At 38.1% G+C, this 21,222-nt stretch overlaps 1 protein-coding gene and 1 long non-coding RNA gene across 3 annotated transcripts in view; one reads left to right on the top strand and one right to left on the bottom strand.

The window, feature by feature from the left end:
- The window catches only part of LOC115943879 (uncharacterized), a 32,309-nt gene extending 13,752 nt beyond the window's left edge, over positions 1–18,557 (top strand). For both annotated transcript variants that reach the window (XR_004078456.2, XR_004078455.2), the window contains one exon: positions 17,795–18,557. This is a non-coding gene — a long non-coding RNA (uncharacterized LOC115943879). The remainder of the gene's footprint in view (positions 1–17,794) is intronic.
- ADH4 (alcohol dehydrogenase 4 (class II), pi polypeptide) lies at positions 3,419–20,696 on the bottom strand. The gene is made up of 9 exons (XM_006742063.2): positions 20,612–20,696; positions 19,748–19,849; positions 18,547–18,688; positions 16,870–16,957; positions 14,716–14,947; positions 10,633–10,893; positions 6,507–6,642; positions 5,902–6,040; positions 3,419–3,851 (listed from the first exon to the last, which is right to left on the bottom strand). The coding sequence occupies exons 1-9, from the start codon at positions 20,627–20,629 to the stop codon at positions 3,827–3,829; spliced, it is 1,143 nt and encodes a 380-aa protein (XP_006742126.1). The 5' UTR covers positions 20,630–20,696; the 3' UTR covers positions 3,419–3,826.
- Between the last annotated feature and the right edge of the window lie 526 nt (positions 20,697–21,222).

Genomic DNA, 21,222 nt, shown 5'->3' with positions numbered 1-21,222 from the left:
AACACAAGCAGGGGGAGTGGGAGAGGGAGAAGCAGGCTTCCCGCTGAGCTGGGAGCCTGATGTGGGGCTTGATCCCAGGACCCTGGGACATGACTTGAGCTGAAGGCAGACGCTTAACGACTGAGCCACCTAGGCGTCCCATTTTTTATTTTTTAAAGATTTTATTTATTTATTTGATAGAGACAGTGAGAGAGGGAACACAAACAGGGGGAGTGGGAGAGGGAGAAGCAGGCCTCCCGTCGAGCAGGGAGCCGGATGCGGGGCTCGATCCCAGGACCCTGGGATCATGACCTGAGCCGAAGGCAGATGCTCAATGACTGAGCCATCCAGGTGCCCCAACCATCCATTCTTAAGATCATGTTCAGCTTGAAGTTTCTGTGAACCTTCAAGATTTTTCTTACTTGCTTATGAGAGTTTTCATAAGTCTCTTTTCCCTGTAACATAGGATTTATTCTATGAGGTTCATAAATTCTGCCCTGTCTACCTGATAGAGCACATTGCTGGAGGGCCTATCTGCAAGGCACTCAAAGAATATGAAAAATGGCCTTGCTCTCAAAATTTATGGTCCATTCAAAATTCTGGAGAATCATATGGAATAATGCACATGCAAGTACTTTTTTTTTTAAAGATTTTATTTTTTATTTATTTATTTGAGACAGAGAGAATGAGAGACAGAGAGCACGAGAGGGAGGAGGGTCAGAGGGAGAAGCAGACTCCCCGCTGAGCAGGGAGCCCGATGCGGGACTCAATCCCGGGACTCCAGGATCATGACCTGAGCCGAAGGCAGTCGCTCAAGCAACTGAGCCACCCAGGCGCCCGCAAGTACTTTTTAAAATGTCAACTATGGTATAAATGAAACTTGTTATTCTTTCCCTGAATCCTTTTTTTTTTTTTCCCCCAAGAAAATAGGATCTGGGTAGATGGGAAAAATGTTTTAAAGAACACCAGAGGGCGCTGTAGTAGCATTTAGAAAACAATGACAAGCTAAGATGTTTGGAGAGACTGGGACTATATCTTAAAACTGCGTTTTTCTTGTCAGAAGAATATATCATGATTGTATTGCCTTCTAAATTCAAGTATTGTTCATCCTATTAACTTACATTCTTAAAGTTTTGTAATAATTTCAGGCTGAGAAAGCACACACACACAAAATAGACCTGAATATCTTACTATGTTAGAGAATCCAAACCTTTAAAATAATTTTCTTTTTCCCTTTGGAGGGATCAAATTCCATTCCAGTTTTGTTTCAGTAACTTGGTACCCTAGAAATACTGTGATTTGTGTGTTGCCCCTAGTATTTTAAAAAGTAACATTTAAAATTGAAGAGTGAATGTGAGAGCCCTTAGGAAAAACATAATTGTCAGTAGCTTGCAGATTTATTTTTATGTCTTTAAAGTGCAATTTTTAGGGGCACCTGGGTGGCGTCCTACTCTTGATTTCAACTCAGGGCATGATCCTCCAGGTCCTGGGATTGAACCCTGCGTCGGGCTCCCCACTCAGTGGGAGTCTGCTTGTCTCCCTCTCCCTCTGCCCCTCTTCCTGCCCGCACTCTCTCTCTGTCTCTGTCTCTCAAATAAATAAATAAATCTTTAAAAAAAAAATAAAGGGCAGTTTTTAAATGGAACTTTTCTGCACATTGCCAAATGCATTACTGGTGCATGATTTTGGTTTCTGGAGTATCATATAGATTCAGCATTCATTTCTCATTTTAAGAAAGATGTTTGGGTGACTTAGGCATTAGGTGTACATTTTGAAGAATTATATTGTAATTACATATACTAGGAGTTTCAGCTGGGTGCACGGATGAGAAAAAAGGTCTCCACTGCCAAAGGAATGATCAAAGTTAAGCTTTAAACCTCATACACATCATTTTGGGTTTTCACTGATTCTATAAGTAATTTTAACAGCATTGTGGAGAATAATGAAGTTTTTTGTTTGTTTGTTTGTTTTTTTCCAAGTCACATAACCAAACTTGGAAAATTAGAAGATGAATAGAGGCAGGGGTCACTGACTTGCAGGAGTGATTGCAGAGATAGAAGGAAAGGGAGAGGGAGAGAAACTACTGCATCACACAACTTGGCATAAAAATTAATCCTCATAACGACCATTCTGAGTTATTAGGATTGGTTTATGAATCTCTGTTTAGGAAAAAAAGGGGCATGTAGAAAATGTTTTGGAAAAATATCATTCAAAAGAAATATTCTAAAATAAACCAGAGACTTGTGAGGATAAACTTTGTCAAGCATCATGTATTTATTATGTCTAACAGAGGGATATATTCAAAGACTGTTCTGCCTTCAAGAAGTTTACAAACATGCTTGAAAAACTAACAATGGAAGGGGCATGTGTTAAGTTTTCGATAAAGACACTAAGAGCCAAAGATGATCAGGGAAGGGAAACAGCTCTGTAGCTGTCAACAGCTGAAAAGGAGGTGGGTCTCAAGCGAGGCTGGGGAAAGATTGAGGAGTGGAGGCTGAGGGGATGAGGAGACAGAACACACCTGATACAGGGAATAGTGTGGGAAAGGACAGCCCCCTGTTGGGTGCATCCTACTCCCCACAATGCCAACAAAGCAAGCATTTACAGACAGATGAACTGGCTTCCATTTCTAACGAAAGAGAGTCTGCAATAAGCAGGAATGTAAGTTTCTACTTTGAGATATTATCAACCTCCTCTGCCAAAGCTTCCGAGAGGTTTATCTTCTCTCAGAGTTCAATATGTGGTAAACATTTAAAAATAAAACCAGGGGGTTTCAGGAATTAGGCTAAGCTGATAGCTAGTGTTTGTTACTCCCATCCAAATTATTATCTCTTATCCTTAAACTGTCCATTGTAGCATCTATGAGGATAATTGTTTGAAAACACTCATTTTGCTTTTCATATAAATCTTTTTTATTTTTAATTTTTTCCCCTCCTTTCCCACTAAAGCCTATATAAATCTAATTGTCTGTTATGTCTTGTAACTTTTTACTTACTGTGTTTATAATAGGTACTTTGCTCTCTGTCACTTTTAATTGACTATAAAAAATACTTAGTGCTAATTACGGATTGTTAAACTCTAAAGCTCTAAACATTATATGTTGTCATGATTATCAAAGGTGAAAAGGGCAATTAATAAAGATGGAAATTTGAGAGTATAGGTGTGTTTTTTCTTTTAAAAACTTTTCATTTTTTATATATCTATACTCATTTATATAGCTTCTGATATCCCACTGCTTGTGATTACAGTTCATAGTGGTAAAACAGGGCTAAGAGAAAAGAAAATACCAGATGTTAAAAAGGAAATTATTTAGCAGCTTATTAAAGAAGATTAGCTTGTAGCTTATTGAAACCCAGAAATTATGTAATAGCATTTTATATATATGACATATTTTAAAGACATATGTATCTTATGTACACATATATAATAGTAATTTTTTTCTAGTAAAAATGATTTTATTATGGAAAATTTTAAGCATAAACAAAAGTAGAGAGAACAGTGTAATGAAACCCCATATATTTATCACCCAACCTAAAAAATTATAAACAAACAGCCAATCTAGCTTTACTTATTACTCTTCATTCCCCGCTCCCACCTCTCCAGAACTAGTTTTAAACAATTCTCATCATGTAATTCTATTCAATAACACATCAGTTATCATAATTACTAAACAGGAAATATTAATATATTTAAAAATGCTGTGATGTTTATAACTATTTGATGTTGAGATGTTAACTGTAAATAGTTGTTTAAATTCATGGCAATCCTTGGTTCATTATTACAGGTTATAAATTAACAAGAAGGGTTCAGATTCAGTCAGGTAGTATTCCAGTTTGTTCTGGTGTCTTCAGAAGGTCAGGACTATTCGAATGCTGTTAATAATAAGACAATAGCATAATTTTTATGGTAAATCTAACCAAAACCCACAAATAATTTTTGTATTTTTCTTTCAGCATTTGGTTTAATCTTTCTTTATAGACTTCTATCAAGAAAAGAAATTAGCACATTATCCCTAATTTCTTTTATCTTGACATTCATGGAATTAATAATACTTTGTATATGATGCTAGGAAGCTGGGAAAAGTTGGGGACCCTCACGTGACCCTGGGTGAGGTCTGTGCTGCCTGATGGTGCTACAGAGTAAACATGCTAAGGTTGTAGTGGGGTTTTCATCTTGGAATAGTAACTGCTTGGTGTGTTGGGATGATGCTTTCTGAGAACCTAAATATTCTTACTCCTGGATAATTCCTTCAACATGCAGAAGCAAAGAAGGGGGTAAGCCTCAAGAACAGAGACTTCCGTATGTTCCACCTTGCTGCTGGAGCTGTGGAATCCCTGGCATTAGCGGGTTGCCATCCATGATGTTGTCTTCACCCAGAGACTGGAACTACATCTGTCTGCCTGTGGAGAGAGAACCTCTGTGTCCTTTCCTCACCATGAGTTGGGGTCACTGCACCTTAAAAGACCAACTGGGGGTTGTACTCTCTCTACTTCCTTGCTTCTATACCCATATGCTAAGTCCCATCCTCTGCCTTCTCCACTGTCACCGTTCCATCGGTGTGGGCAGTAATGTGGTCTTCCCAGTGAGCCAGAGGGGAAGTAGGTGGCCTCATTCAGGTATCTAGCCCTCGGCCTTCCATTCTTCCACTGATTATCAGGCCTACTTTAAGAGTATGGGAGACTTGCCCAGCTGTTAATAAAGTAATTCACCATTTTCCATTTAGCTGCCACTTAGCATTCCTTGTGGATATATTCCATAACTGAGAACTCTAGGGGAAAAGGTGTGGTGGTGGAGGAGATAAGAGTTTTAGGGTCTAAGGCCCCGAACTCCCAACCTAACTCCTGACATAAGGGCTGCTCCTTATGGGGATATTGAGATTGTGCAAGATATTGCAGGGCTTATACACTAAGTTATTTTATGTAGCTTAAATAATGTTTCTTTTTTCTTTTTCTTTTTATTGAACTTCTTTTTGATACGTTGCACCTAGTGTGTTTGAAAATTAGAGAGTTCCTGTCAGTAGAAATAATTTCTCAGGTTTCTTTCCCAGGAAGTAGCCTGGGTCCTCACATCATGGACCCATTTTCTTCTTTTGCCACATTTATTTTCTGCTTCAAACTCATGTCATTTAACTTTATTTAACTTTAGGCTCCCCCCCCCCCACTCCCTATTTTGTGATATCTTCTCTTTTTATTGCTTATTTGGTCCTTCATCTCCTCTGTGAAACTGTTCCTGGTGTTTTTCCTTTTGCTTCTATTGACCAAGCTGTGCTTGATCATTTTAACCAAAATCATTGATCCTAGTGTCCCCTGCTCCTCAATTGCTGCAGATCCCCCAGTTGGGACATTTCTATAAATTAGTTCTCAGGGTCTGTGCCAGAGGAGCACAATATAGCTAAAACTGTGGATCAGAACGTTATCTTATAGGAGACCTGGGACAAAGCAAGAGAGCGTTGGGTCATCCTTTAGGTTTCTTTAAACGAGCCACTCACTGCTCACATATCCATGGTTTTCACCTGGTTCTGATCATGAAGGGCCTGGAGTGGGCATTCTTTTGTTAATTGCAGAACATAATGATGCGAGACCCAGGGCTGTATTGCACCAGAGTGACCTGACATTATACTGTGGAAACCTTTCTTTCTAGGGAGCAGCCCCAACTGAGTTAACAGTTGTTTGTGAAAGGGAAAATATGTATCAGTTTATATCATCACTCTATGTTGGGATAGTGTGTGGCAGTGTATATTATGGAAATAGAGTAGGAAGCTTTTCTTTTTTCCAGAGGCCACTATTTAATCTTTCAAGCACATCTAGGATGTGTGATGATGTGGAAAATGTCAGAAAAGACAAACTGGTTAGTTCTTAACATCAAATAAAGAGTCATCGTAAAGGTTTTTCAAACCACTTATTCCTCTGTTTGTTAATTTACCTTTTGCCTTGGTTCATCAGGTCAAATGCCTCATTGATTTTGTCAAAAGGCAGGGTATGAGTCACCAGTATGTCCAGATCAAATTTCTTATTCTTGTAGTCAGTAACCAGCTTTGGGATAGAATCGATGCTTTTCCAACCTGTAATTTGACCAAAATGCCAAGTAAAGACATGGTAGGTGACAGTAGTTTAATCAGTTTGTTGAGTGAATGAAATTACTAGGTAAGATTTGGGTTGCTTCAAATGGATTATCCCTCCCATCTTTAATTTTCTACACTTTTATTTATTTAAAAGTTTTTCTTAATAAGAAATGTTAAAATTAGTTCCTATTTCTAGATAAGGAATTATCTCCGTTTGGTCAAAGTTTACCTTTTGTTCCTCTGTGTTGGTTCATTTTAATGCAAATTGAATTTCAGTTTGCAAATTGTAGTTATCCATATATAGAAACTGTTTACTTTCAAATAATTCCTAGAATAACTTTTGTGCAGTCTCTAGATGTGTTATTAGGCACTCAATATTTAAACAGTTTTCCTTTCCATTCAATAATCTTCTTTATAAGAATTTGCATACCACTATGGAGAAAATTAAAAGAGAAAAAAAACTGACCACCAAAGCATGTTCCATTTATGGTACGGCCCATTATTAGCTCCACTGGAGATACCATCAATCCTCTCATTTCAGAGTCTACTCCAATGAAAGTACATGATCCCCAGCCTACTATTGTACTGTCCAGGGCTGCTCTCTGGAAGGTCAAACAGAAAGGATTAGCTGAATAAGTAGAACAAGTAGAACATGAACTCTAGTGTAGGTATGTACAATGCTTTAGGGAAAATTTATACAACTCTGCATATAAGAGTACTCAAGCTAAAGAGGTTATGGTATTGTTGATTGATACTTGAAGCACCACTGTTCAGTTTCAGATAGACCATTCATTAAAAATTTGAACTTCATCAAAAAAAGATATTACAAAGAAACAGAACCTATTATTTCCTTCTGTTTAATACCATAGTTATGCTGAACCTGGAGTGTATTTCATTGCATACCAAGAAAAAAACATGTGAAGTTAGGAAAGAACTCTAGAAGATAAATATTATACATTCTAATCAAGTTCTCGGTGATCTGCCGTGGGTATGTACTAAAAGATTTGCAGTTTCAGAGGCACAAAAACATAATCCTTGAAGTCATGAAGAGAGGATGAATACGTATTTACTAGAACCTAGGAAATGAGGTACACGCTGTAAACTTGGTATATATCTCAGTGTAGGATAAATAAAAAAGTGCTATTTTAAAACAGAGGAGCACAGTTAAACAGAATCTGACACAGGCTCTTGCTCATAAAACATTTCATCTGCTTCTCTAGGTCCCTCAGCTCTCAGAGTTTGATAGAGTCACGTAACTACTTCAGGGCCATGGGCTCTGTGACGTGTGGTATTTTGTAGATGAAACAGAACAATGTGTGGTATTGTGACGTGTGGTATTTTGTAGACGAAACAGAAAAGCCGCTGTACAACCTGCCGGCTGTGAGCTCTCCTACTCTAACACCCAAGATCACCTCGTGTTGCCCCCGTGAAGCCGAGAAGGTGCACTTGATTGAGCCTTGGTTGCTGAGTTGCTGCATGGAAGGCGGTGGCCCAGCAGAGTTGCACTGATCTTCCCATGAGAGAGAAAACCATATTATGTTAACCTGCTGCAAGTTTGGGGTTAATACAAAAATGCCCAGGTTTGAAAATGTAAAGAAATTTGAGAAAGATCCAAACTTGCGGATGGCCATTCCACAAGAAGCTGTATGGTAAATAGATGAACATTTAAATCTTCTGAGACTAATCTTAAAGAATGAAAGTGTAAACTTTGTTTTAGATCCTTTGCCATAGTCAGCGCTCAACTTAATTCTGACTTGTTGGGGCAATTTTTACTTTTACAAGAGTCTCAATAGGAAGTACAGCTTTTTTCATTACTGATCACTATATAAAAGAAGGAATTTCTTTATTTCTTTGTTTATTTGAGAGAGCAAGAGTGAGAGAGCACAAGCGGGGTGAGGGGGGACAGCAGAGGGAGAGAGAGAAGCAGGCTCCCTGCTGAGCAGGGAGCCCAACGCGGGACTCAGTCTCAGGACCCTGAGATCATGACCTGAGCCGAAGGCAGACGCTTAACTGACTGAGCCACCCAGGTGCCCTTAAAAGAAGAAGCAATTTGAAGTACAGTAAATTCTCCCCCTTTTCTTTGTCTGTCTGTCTTACTAGCGATGGTAGATGCGGTGACCTAGAACTTTTAGAATGTGTTTTGAAATTTTTATTTGAATAAATGTTTATTTATTGTTTTGAGAATTCATAACATTCCTAATAGCAACTCTTCTACATATGCACTTTTTATATGGCAGAAATATTTTTGTTTATGCTGTATAGAGAGATCATGGAGAGGGGAAAATTCATAGATCTTACTTGTTACCTGTAGGTAGCTATTTACATTGACTCCTCTATTTTAGTTTTAAAATATTTTTCCTGTTTGCCTTTTTTTTTTTTTTAAAGATTTATCCATCTATTTGAGAGTGAGAGAGAGAGAGCGTATGTGGGGGAGGAGGAGGGTCAGAGGGAGAGAGTATCCTGAGCAGACTGCTTGCTGAATGCAGAGCCCAATGCAGGGCTCGATCCCATGACCCCAAGATCATGACCCAAGCTGAAATCGAGAGTCTGATGCCCAACTGACTAAGCCACTCAGGCGCCCCCCTGTTTGCCTTTTCTGCATTTCTGGAGCTTTGCTTCAAGCAAGCAATTCATCTCCCTAATGATGACTTAGTTAGAAATGGGTATTATATGCAAGTACAGGGTTTTATTTAGAAGCTTCTGATAACTTTTGATGAGAATTACTTTTACTTCTCAAAACTTTATAATAGTTCCGTTATTGTAACTTTCTGATTGTTCTGTTGGATTCTTTGGGCTGCTTTAGAGAATTAGTGGTCATTGAACTCAAGTTCACATGCATTACTGGAATCTCCTCTACAACTGAGAAATTTAGCTTTCCTTAGTTATGGAAATTTGATGGATGGGTAGGTAGCTGATCTTTTTGTGATTAAAGAAATCCATCTATTCTTATTTGGATTCTCTGGTATAATTCTATTCCATAATTTAAATAATAATAGAACCTGCCAAGTTTTAGATCAAGTGGTTCTCAGCTTAAGTAACTTGTAAAAAATATTGGTATGTGGGCCCTAGACTCATGAGAATATCCTGGCATATAGTCCATTCATAGCTTCTAAACAATGACAGTAACAACTCCCCAGGCATTTCTGAAGTGTAGCCAGTGTTGAGAATCTCTGTACTGGAAAAATAAGGTCAATAGGCTGAATTTCAATGTTTGAAAAAAATTTGAGCTGTGCAAAGTAGAAGAATGGATGTAGCACATTGTAAGTTGCAGATGCCAAGGATAATTTAAAAAGAGGGTCTGAAGCATTGAACACGGGAGCAGTGCAGGATGAGGAGCCCTTAATGCATGCATTTTCAGTAATAGCTAACATTTATTGAGTGCTTATTACCTGCCACATTGTCCTTTAAGCAGTTACATTATTCCAATTAAACCATTCTGAGAGGAGAGACGCAGGAAGGGAGACTGATGCTTTCAGCAACTCCTCCCCAACTTCATTCTCTTCTGCAGAATGCATCAGTTGGGTAAGAACCAAGGGGAAGAACTGTACCAAGCCTGCTGCTGGGAAGTTGAAGTACAGAATTCTATTTTTTATAACCTCCCTAGAGGAGGGTTTTGGGAGCCACGTTGAGTGAAGTCGTAAATAAAAGCGCATAATGCGTAGTTACTCCACAGATCTCACTCATGAAATAAGAAGAATCCATAGGCAGATAATTAGTCGATAAATTGGTCATTTCATAAAACAAAACAAAACTCTACTTAGTGTCTTTGAGCAAATATGCATCAAGTGAACATTGACTGGAGTGAGGCTGGGCAGTCTGTCAAACTAACTTTTCCATGTGTTGTCTGTGTGGTTGGCTCTTTACCCCACTTTCTCGAGTAAGAATAAACAGGGCTGACTTCGTGGGTCTCCAGCTGGTGCAGTTGCTTAGGGCCCTGTTCCTAGAAAGACCTGCAAATTATGTAGCTTGTCCTGAGAGAAGAAATCTGAATGATACCAAATTGTAGTGTTTAGGAAAAAAGATCTACTTTTTAATTTTGCAGTGTGTGTATGTGTGTGTGGGTGTGTGTGTAATATATTGAATATATTGAAAATTTCAGATTTATGATGTGGACCTAATTTTGCAGCCCGTTTATTGAGATCTGATGGACAGAACTGGATTGTTTGTAGATCGCTAACTATTCGCGTCTCTGCTTTTAGGTGGGAGTGGAATACCTCCAGCTGTTAGGGGTGACATATGTCAGCCTGTCTTCTTCCCTCCTCTAAATCCGCCTTTTCTCTTTTTTTCTTTCTTATTTCTCATAGGCACAGTTCTTCTAAATTTTCATTTCTAAGTTTTCTCTTTTTGCTGAATTTCATGTGGAAGGACATACAGAAATATTAATAACCTATTAAGTAAATATTAATATTTATTAGTTAAATATTAATACATGCAATCTAATATAAATATTTATATGAATATATAAATTAAATACATATATAAGTATATTAATATTAAATGTAAAATAACTATCTCAATATAAACATATTGCCAATGTTTATTAATGTTACTAAATGTAATTTATTATATACTTTTATAAAAAATAGACATACCATGGTTTCAGGTCCACCTGCACAGTCAAGGGCAAAATCCACACCTCCATTGGTCATTTCAATGATGAACTCCTGGATGGGTTTATCTAGGTTTCGAGGATTGAGGCAGTCAGTGGCTCCAAGGGCTTTGGCCTTTGTAAATTTCTCACTGTTGATGTCAATAGCTATGATTCTGGAAGCTCCTGCTACTTTACAACCCATTATAGCGGAAAGACCAACACCTCCTAGGCCAAAGATGGCACAAGTAGAACCAGGGGTGACCTGCAGGCAGCAAAATTATAAATTAACTTTTAAAGGAAGTGGCCTCACTTTTTTTTTTAAAGAAAGAGAGTAAGGGCGCCTGGGTGGCTCAGTTGGTTAGGCGGCTGCCTTCGGCTTGGGTCATGATCCTGGAGTCCCTGGATTGAGTCCCGCATCGGGCTCCCTGCTCGGCAGGGAGTCTGCTTCTCCCTCTGACCCTCCCCCCTCTCATGTGCTCTCTCTCATTCTCTCTCTCTCAAATAAATAAATAAAATCTTTAAAAAAAAAAAAAAAAGAGAGTAAGGTGGAGGCAGGAACATGTAAATGAAAGACTGCCTGTCATAAAACTAAATGATATAGCTAATGGGGGAAATCTGCCAATATGAAAATGGCTGGGTCACTGGCTAAATATGGAGAATCATTTGAATGCCATTAGAATTATCAGCTCCTCAGAAACAAACCCAAGTGAAAATAATCTGCTTGTTTTCCTCTTCCCTTTACTGTTGTCAGAACAGAATTTTAAAACCCACACATTTTAAAGGGTTTATTGTTTTCCTTTTCCAATAGATCATAATTAATTTATATTTTTAATAGGCCTTATTTGGTTGTATTAGTATTATATAGTTGGTTTTGAATGAGTGCTGTTTCTCTAAATGTGAATTAATTCACATCCCAAATCATCAGTTAATTTAAATGGAATGAAATCCAGATTTCTTTGCATCAAATTGAAGGGTTTTTAGAGCTGACCAGCTAACTTCCAGCTTCATCTCTGTGGTAGTCCCATTGCTGTAGTCACTCTACACTGTCGTGGCTTCCTTTCCTCATCCTCAGTTCATGCTGTTTCCTCAGCCTGATGCACTTCTCACCTTATTTCCTCTGATTAAAATGTGACCTCTACTTCTAGGCCTAACTTAAATGACACTCTCCCCATAAAACTTCTCTTGATTCTTCAATCAGGAATTAGTGCCCACCTTTTTGCTTTTTCTGTATTGTATTTATAATCTGCCTTGGTTGATTGATTTTGTATTTGTGTGTTTCTTCAAAAGACTGTAAGTTCTTTGAAGGCATATTATCTTCTACATTGCTATTAAGAGTATTCTGTAGGTTGGGTCTTTAATAAATGTTTGTTGCATTGAATTAAATAAAAACTGAATATACAAGATAATAGGGAAAGTTGCTGTAACTGGAATGTGTTATTCTGAGAGTGTATAATGGTAAAAAAATACTACACAGAGAGATGCTTCAGTAATATTTTCTAATGATGATGGGGAACTGTTAGACTTAAAGCATAAACAAAAGGGAAAGAGGAATCTGCCCAACGGAAGTACTGATACATTCTAAATTGGAAACAAAACTATTAAGGAATAGAGAGAATGTGTATCTCTTACTTTAATTTATGCATGATATCAGGCAGCATGCACTGACTTTTGTTACTCAGGGCAAAATAAAACATTTTTTACAAATATTCAGAATATTGTTCTATATACACAATGTGCTATTTAATATTGTGGCATGTGTTCAGTATAGTTCCAAATACATTTCTCTACAGACTGTGTTCAAAAGTTTGCCTGTGTCATTGAGTAAAGGGCATTTTTCTCATTGAGGCAGTGTTGTACACAGTAGTTGTACATAGCTCACAACAGTATAATTGGAATACACTGTATTAATTGTGTTAAACCAACTAGATGGCTATGTGTAAAAGTGCCTTTGATTGCAGTAGTGGGGGGAGAGTCACTATAAAGTACCCCTCTCCCCATTTGAGAATTAGGACTGTACATCGTGGATGATTATCTATTTGTAGACAACACTGTTACGGGACATTTTCATGCTTCCAAAGATCTCTGTGAAATATGATTAATTTGTCAGTAAAGGATACGAGCAGATTAAAAAGAATTAGGAGTCCTGGTGATGCTGGGCACAGGTCTCCCAATAATTACACAAAGTTGTTTCATTACTTTTCTTCCCAGAAGTAAATTAAACTTTATTAAAGCTCTTGCCTTTTGGCTAGAATTGATATTTCTTCTCTTAACTTGTTCCTATCAGATTCATTTCTCTTTTCTTCCCTAAGCTCCTATGAAGTGGTTTAAGTGTTCCTCAACAGTGAGAAGAACAGGACCTAGAAATTTACATCAACTTTGAATGGATTTTAAAGAAAACTGTAGCTGAGTCTCTAGTGTTAATATTCCTGAAGAAAGACTAGAGTAGGAGAAGGTGATAGTCTGCATGGGGTCCAGGAAAGGGGAGAGGGTGGCCCAAAGAGCAATAATTCTTCCAGTGCTATCTAGAGGAGAATATGCCTTGACTGCCAAGGTTACATCTGCTTTTAACTCCACTCAGTTAACAATACCCTTCCTCTAGCAGCCTTCAGATTGTAGTCTGACTTCCCATACAATTTTTCATTTTTAATATACTGATAGCGAAAAGTAGCATTCCTGTCTGCTTGACCAATTCTCAATGGGAAGTCTTATCTTGATATTCTGGCTATCAGATCAGCTTTTTTATTTTGGTTAGGCTGAGTTTATTTCCTTGACACTTGAACAATTCCAGGTAACCTGATAAAAAGGAGTATTTGGATTTTTAAGCTGAGGATCAAGCCTTATCAAGATGTTTTAAGGGTTGCATAGGAGCCTGGCTTCATTCATTCATTCATTGAAAAATTATCCAGTTCCTACTGTGTGCCAGGCACAGAGCTAGGCTCTGGAGATACCACAATGAACAAGAGAGAGTTCTTGCCCTCAAGGAGCAAATAGTCTAAAAGGAAGGAGAAATAAATGGAAAATTTCTCCAGAGTGTGATAAGAAGGAAGACAGGGATAAACACAGATATTTTGGGGGAAACTGGGAGGGACACCTAATGCATGCCTAGGAGGCTGGAGGGTTTCTGATAGGAAGTAACAACAACAACAACAACAAAAAATGGAGTCAGCCAGAAGAGGTGGGGGAGCATCCCAGGCAGTGTTGGTGGGAGCCAGGCATGGAAAACCCAGGGTCACAGTGATTGGAACCCGGATACTCAGGGTCAGGCCTTGGGGAACGGTAAGCCCGTGAAGGGAGAGTTAGGGAGAAACACCAGCCTGCTGACAGAAAAGTGGAGTATGCAAGGGGAATGAAATCTTCACATTTGTTGTTTAGAAAGACCACTCTGGTTGCATTTTGCAGTTTGAACTCAAGGGATGAAGACTGATGAGAAAGAGATTTAAATACCAGGGTTGTTTGAGGCATCCAAGTGATACTGACATCTGTCCAGTTCTCACTGAACAGTTTTGTGGAAGCTTCTGAATTCTAACATGGGCTTCCAGGGATGCATCTTGCCACCCTCAGGGCTGCCACCTGACGCACACTCCCTTGGAGCCACAAAGGGCCAGGATGAGAAGCAGAGATGAATCACCAGTTGGAGGGAGAGAAATCTGCAGGATCAGGGAGAAAGCAGGGGTGATTCTATGGAGATGGGGGATATCTAGTTTCTGTTGCCTCTTGACTGGGTCTGCTCTCCCAGAGTGAGCATTCATATTTAGGGGACATATTTAAGCATGTTGTGTTTAAGGTAGGGGTGGTCTGTAATCTAACATATTAGTATAGGAAAAGAAATTAACATGAACCGGGTGCCAACGATATGCCAGCTGTTGGGCCAGATGTCTTACGTATGTAATCTGATTTAATTAGCCCCATAACTATTTGTAGTAGATGTTTATTGCAGAGAGTAGGAGTGGAGAGGTTAAATAACTTGCCTTACGCCACAGAGGTAATAAATGACAGAGCTAGGGCTTGAAGAGTAACTAGCTGCTTTATCACCGTCTCCTAGTAAAATTCTATTTTATGCTACCTGGTGATGAACCACTTTTACCTTGGCATTGTTGATTGCAGCTCCATAGCCAGTTGAAAACCCACATCCAAACAGACAAACTCTCTCTAAATTTGCATCATCATCGATTTTGGCAAGATTTATATCCGACACTACGGTGTACTGAGTGAAGGTACTGGTCCCCATGAAATGGTAAATTGGTTTTCCTTTGCAGGTAAACCTACTGGTTTTGTCTTCCAGTAGTTCTTGATCAACAAGAGGATTTTTCACTGGACTAGAAAATTAAAAAAAAAAAAAAAAGATACAAAAAAGAGAATGTAAATGGGCCACTGATTACACTCCTGAAAAAAAAGGTTAGGTGTTATATTTTTGTTATGACAATTTTCTGAGATAGAAAAATTGAGAAAATTACTTGAGACTTTACACCTAAATATGTAGTCAGAAGTAGTCTAAAGATGATGATAAACTTTTTATTGAATACTTTTTATGTGCCAGAAACTCTCTTAGGGGTTTGTATGTATTAATTCTTAAAAAAAATTTATTATGGAAAACTCAGCTGTATATAATAGTAGGAAGACTGGCGTGTTGAATGTCCGTGCAACCATATCCCAGCTTCAGCAGTTACCATCTCGGGGCTGATCTTCTGGCGTCTTTAACCCCCCCAATCCCCACCTCCAGCACCGACCCTCCCCCAGCACCTACCCTCCCATGGGATGGTTTTGAAGTAAACCTCACACATTACTATTTTCATTTGTAAATATTTTAGTATGTATCTCAAAAATATAGATTCTTTTAGATTGACATATTGCATTTCGTTGATATGTGTGTTGTCTCTTTTAAAAAATGACAGGTTCTCACCTCCCTCCTGGTTTTTTTCCTTTGCAATTTGTATGTTGAAGAAACAGTCATTTGTTCTGTACAGTTTTCCTCATTCTGAATTTTTCTGATTACATTCCTGTAATTGGGTTTAATACATTTTTCCATCCCTGTATTTCCTCTAAACTAGTATTTTCAATCTAACTGGTTGATTTAATTTAGGTTTTATATTTTTGTAGGAATATTTCAAAGATGGTGTTGGGTATCTTCATCTGGAGACACATAATGCCTTATTCTCTCTCTTTTTGTGATGTTAGAAAGAATTGATGGTCATTGCCAAAATCTATTATTTCATTAAAAGTTTGCAAAAGGGTGTATGTAATTCTTTAAATATCTACAACAACAACCCTGAGAAGTAAGCATTATTATTATTCCCATTTTATAGATGAGGAAATTGAGGCACAGTATTAGATGTAAGAGTAATACAATTTAGCTTCTGAAATAACTAGCTTCATTTGGCATTAAGGACAAATAGATTTTTCTGTATGTAGTCTCATTAAAGAATAAGGTGATAAAGGTTTTGGAGTCTGGAGTTAGACGGTCTATGTTCAAAATCTAGCTCTAGGACTTTTATCTGTGGGCCTTGGAATAAATTACTGCACCTCATTTCATTCCTCTCTCATTTCCTATAGAAGTAGCTACTATTTTGAGTTTGGCATTTATCATTCCAGTGATGTATTTATACCTTTACTACATACACATGTAACCGTAAACTATACTGTATATAGGTTTTTTTTTTTTTAAGATTTATTTATTTATTTGAGAGAGAGAGCAGTGCGAGTGGGGAGAGGGAGAAGGAGAGAAGCAGACTCCCCACTGAGGGCAGAGCCTGATGCGGGGCTTGATCTCATTACTCTGAGATTAGGAGCTGAGCTGAAATCAGGAGTCAGAGGCTTAATGGACTGAGCCACCCTGGTGCCCCTGTATATTGTACTGTTTTGTATATGATATCTTACTAAACATATTTGTCAGAAGCTTGCTTCATTCCCTTAACATTATGTGTGTGAAATTATTCTATGTTGTTGTATGTAGATCAGGTTTAACCCTTTTCATTGTTGCATAGTTTTCCACTGTGTTACTACATAGCAATTTGTTAATTCATTGTCTTATTGGTGGACATTGGGCTATTTTTACATGCTGTTATAAACAATGTTGCAGTGAACATTTTAGCATATGTTTCTTTGGGTAGTTTTGCAACAATTTCCTGTATACACCTAGGACTAGGATTGGTAGGTAGAAACTTCATCCAGGTATTGCCAGTGTACTTTTGCAAATATTTATACCAATTTATAGTCTTACTAACCAGTGTATAGAGCTTACCTGAGTTTTTTACAGAAATTTGTGAGTGGACTCAGACAGAACTTGCATTTTCTACATTGAGGCATGTAGAGTGGAATTACTTTGTCACCTGGAAAGAAAGGCCATATGTTGGATGGTGCCTAAGATACAGCTTGTAAAAAGTTTCTACCAGATGAATCAGTAGAAAACACCATTCTTTATGATACACATTTTATGTTCAGCAGAAAGTATAGATGGCTGTAGTATTTTGTTGCTTTACAAGATCGCTGATTCCCCCAAGTATTGCATATACTGTCTTTTTAACTTTTTCCTTTTTTTTTTTTGGCTGCTGGGCAGTCAAGCAACAAATCTACATTGATACCACTAGCTACAGAGTCCTGTCTGAGCTCTGTTGTCGTCACAACTCTCTGCATCATGACTATTTTTTTTTTTTTTTTTTTTTTTACATTTCTAAACATCCAGTATTGAACAGAACATCCTTATATAATAGGAGAGGTGGACAACAATGTGCTGGATATGGAGATTAAACTTTATGTCATTGCCATGTGTCACCATTTAGTTCACTCTCACATTTTTTTTTTAAAGATTTTATTTATTTATTTGACAGAGAGAGAGACACAGTGAGAGAGGGAACACAAGCAGGCGGAGTGGGAGAGGGAGAAGCAGGCTTCCCATGGAACAGGGAGCCCGATGCGGGGCTCGATCCCAGGACTCTGGGATCATGACCTGAGCTGAAGGCAGACGCTTAATGGCTAAGCCACCCAGGTGCCCCTCACTCTCACATTCTATATTTTTCTGCCTTTTACTCAATTTCAATTTAATAATGGCTTCTATTCTCTGATGACCATTTAGTATGTGCTAGGCACCCTACTAACTGCTTACCCATACTATCTCATTTAATTCTCAGACAATCCTTTGAGATGGGTACCTTTTCTCCCCACTTTAGGAAACAGAAATCTGAGCTGTGTCACAGAAAAGTGACTTCACTGGTGGAGTACACATCCAGCAAGTGGCAGAGCTAGGACTGCATCGGCCAGACTCATTGATGGATGCAGAACTTATGGGAGCAGTTTGTTTCTCTGATCTTGCTTGGGAATGGAATCTAAAATATTTCTAGGTTTGAAGCATTCTCATTAGAGGAGGAAAGAATGATATGGGTCATCCTACATGACAAGTGAGTATTAGGTAACCCATATTCCAGTATTTTGTGAATATGTTATAAAATGTGAAGTAAATGATTTCAGCCATTGCCATGCTCCATTTACATACTATTTTTATGTTACAGAGTTTCAAAAAGACACATTAAGCTAACATTGACATATATAATATTTCTCAAGCTAACTCTAAGTCCTCATTCTTTAAATTCTTTATGATATTAAATTATTTTGGTTTTATTTAGAAGAGGTTGTTATAAATTTTCCATTTGTGCCCCACTTTGTGGCTTCGCTTCACAGCAGTTTCTCAATGCTATATGTAAATAAAGTGACCATATTTTCCAGATTTTATTGGTTCTGATTTCACATATTCTGTCCCCTTGTTAGACTGTGATAGATTGTATGTCTCACTTAGTTTGTCTTTGGAACAGATGGGGCTCCCCTGTATAAATAGAGATCAGCTATAGCATGCAAAGCGAGGACTCTTATCAGTCCTTGAAATATCCTGACATTTCCATTTAATTGGACTCAGGAAAGAACATACCTGGTTTGAAGTTGGTCACTCCTGGCCCAACACTTTCCACAATTCCTGCACCCTCATGGCCAAGGATCACTGGGAGAAGGGCCTCTTTAAATTTAGGATTGATAATATGGGCATCAGTATGGCACAGGGTAGTGGCGATTATCTAGAAGGCAACCACAGACTTGAGGGCTGTTTCTGTCATATCATTGTGGTTGTTAGGAGAGTAGTTTTTTAGGCCCAATGTCACCTTGAAACTTTACAACATTCCTAGAGCTCAATAAAAGAATTACATTTTGGAAAAAAAAAAAGAATAATTAAAAATATCAGCATATATTCTTTTCTTCTAAGCCTTTGTTTTCTTTCATTGCCACTGGAAAATCATACAAAGATGGAATTGGCAGTTAGTGTCTCCAGGAGAGGAGAAACCAAAGGTAATAGGGAAAAGTTGAACAGAATCTTTTAGGAAGAGGGAATGGAGGGAACACAGGTTTCTAGGGCTTGTGCAAATTTTGTTGAAATGATATGAAATGAAATAGAAATAATACAATTTTTATAATTCAAAGAGATAACAGATAAAGGATTGTCTCAGTTACTAACATACCCCTTACTCTTCAGGATTCTGCTTGTGAGGATATCCTATTCATTCTCATGTATAAACCTGTCCTGTAGTGGTCCTAGGAAAAATGTAAGCCAGGCCGGCTGTGGGGAAAATGGAGAAGTTCTGCTGACTTTCGATCTGTGATCACGGTCTCCTCAGTGTGGTCTCTTTTCCTTGCTCACCCACATTCCCCGCCCCCCCTCCGCCACCGTGGGCCCCTAGGCCTCTTCTACTGCTCCAGGCAGCCCTTCAGGTCTTTCCTCTCCCTTGTTTTGAACCAAATTTTTTATCTTCCTTTTAATAACACTTAATAACTGGCAACTGGAAAACAAAAAGAAAACCTAACTAATTCTCATCTGAAGTGAATTCCTTGGTCTAATTCTTAGGGCTAATGAGTAATATAAAGATAGTAGAAATAAATGTTAAGCCTGTTAACAGTAACAACTGATAATTAGTAATTTACCCCTCCTGGGATAATGCCTTTTTTTAATCTGGGCCTAAAAATGTAGTTCTGCTGTAGGTAAAACTTCAGGTCCTCTCAGTTATGCCACGCAGGCTGGACCTGAAGAAGCCAAGTCTGCACTTAGTGCCTCGTGTGTACCGGCTAGGAAAAGTCCCACTTACCTGCACACGAACTTCATGAGCCTTGGGGGGAGCTACCTCAACCTCTTCTATGCAAAGGGGCTTGCCTGTTTCCCAGGCAATGGCTGCTTTGCATTTAATAACCTGAGAGAGAGGGAGAGGGGGAGATTAATTATATAATTAACAGATAATTATATAAACTAGAATTAATTAAAATTATATTTAAAAATTTAAATTTAAGTAACATTGAAGGAAAGTGGAAAGAAACAAATCTATAATCCTCTATTCTAATGCTACTATTTTTGCTTTTGGTATGGTTTTCCCGGTCTTTGACACATGAATATATAATTTTTGATAGTTGTTACGCAATTTTGAATTATATTTTTAAATATCATGAGTCTTATTGCAGATGCAATATATATTAATTATGGGAAGTTTCAAAATACAAATAAGAATAAAAGAAACAAAATCCACCTGTAATTTTATCACTCATTTTATGATTTTTGATGTAAATTTTTTCAGTATCCCTATATGGGATCTTTTGTATGTAATACTTCGTAATCTACTTCTTCTACTTATTAATATACTATAAATATTTTCCATATTCTTCTCTAGCTTTATTTCTAACAGATGCAAATTCTATTTTGTTGTCATAGCATAGGTACTCAAGTCTCTCTTTTTTTGGCCTTTATAAGTAATATTTAATTGAACACTCTTGGTAGTAAGCATTTTGGCAAATCCACAGTAATTTCCTTAAATTCCTAGCATGAGTTCACTCAAATCTTTTTGATCAGCTTTAATAAATTGCTGCTTTCTGAGAGTAATCCTGAAGGAAGTTTGTTTTAGTAAATTTATAAAGAGACAAAAAAACCAAGAATCAAATAAAGAAACAGTATATTTGCTTACTTTGCCCTTGGTGCCCATTTTTCTTTGGCAGACTAGCCTTGGAAGTTTCTCTCTGATCTAAGAAGCTCTTCCACATCTGTCCAGGTGCTCTGTGTCCTGTGATAATCTGTCTTTGAATAAATACCATTTCTGCCCTTTATTATCCAATCACTTTCCTGTTTGTTGCTTTCATACTAGCTCTGCCCAGTTCTCAGGTCATTTGTGCTACCATATTTCAGCTGCCAACTGCCACTGCTCCCAGCTCTTATTTGAAGATGTTTACTTTTTTCCCTTTTATTGCAAAATAGAAGATAATAGAGAAGAGTTCATTAAACTTACACAGATGAGTTAAAAAGTAAAGGACATTTCTACTGCCCCAGAATCCTTTCTGTACCCAGCCTTCTCCTTCACAAGTCTACTAATCATTTCCTTGCATTTCTTTATGATTTATGGTTCTCTATACAGTATAGTTTAGTTTTACCTATTAAAACCTTTATATGAGGGGCGCCTGGGTGGCTCAGTCGTTAAGCGTCTGCCTTCGGCTCAGGTCATGATCCCGGGGTCCTGGGATCGAGCCCCGCATCATCAGGCTCCCTGCTCAGCGGGAAGCCTGCTTCTCCCTCTCCCACTCC

Source organism: Leptonychotes weddellii, chromosome 2, assembly GCF_054177405.1.
Source record: "Leptonychotes weddellii isolate Sample4059 chromosome 2, ASM5417740v2, whole genome shotgun sequence".
NCBI classification, from domain to species: domain Eukaryota; kingdom Metazoa; phylum Chordata; class Mammalia; order Carnivora; family Phocidae; genus Leptonychotes; species Leptonychotes weddellii.
Note: the sequence above shows the minus strand (reverse complement) of the source record. Positions and strands in the feature narration are given on the sequence as shown.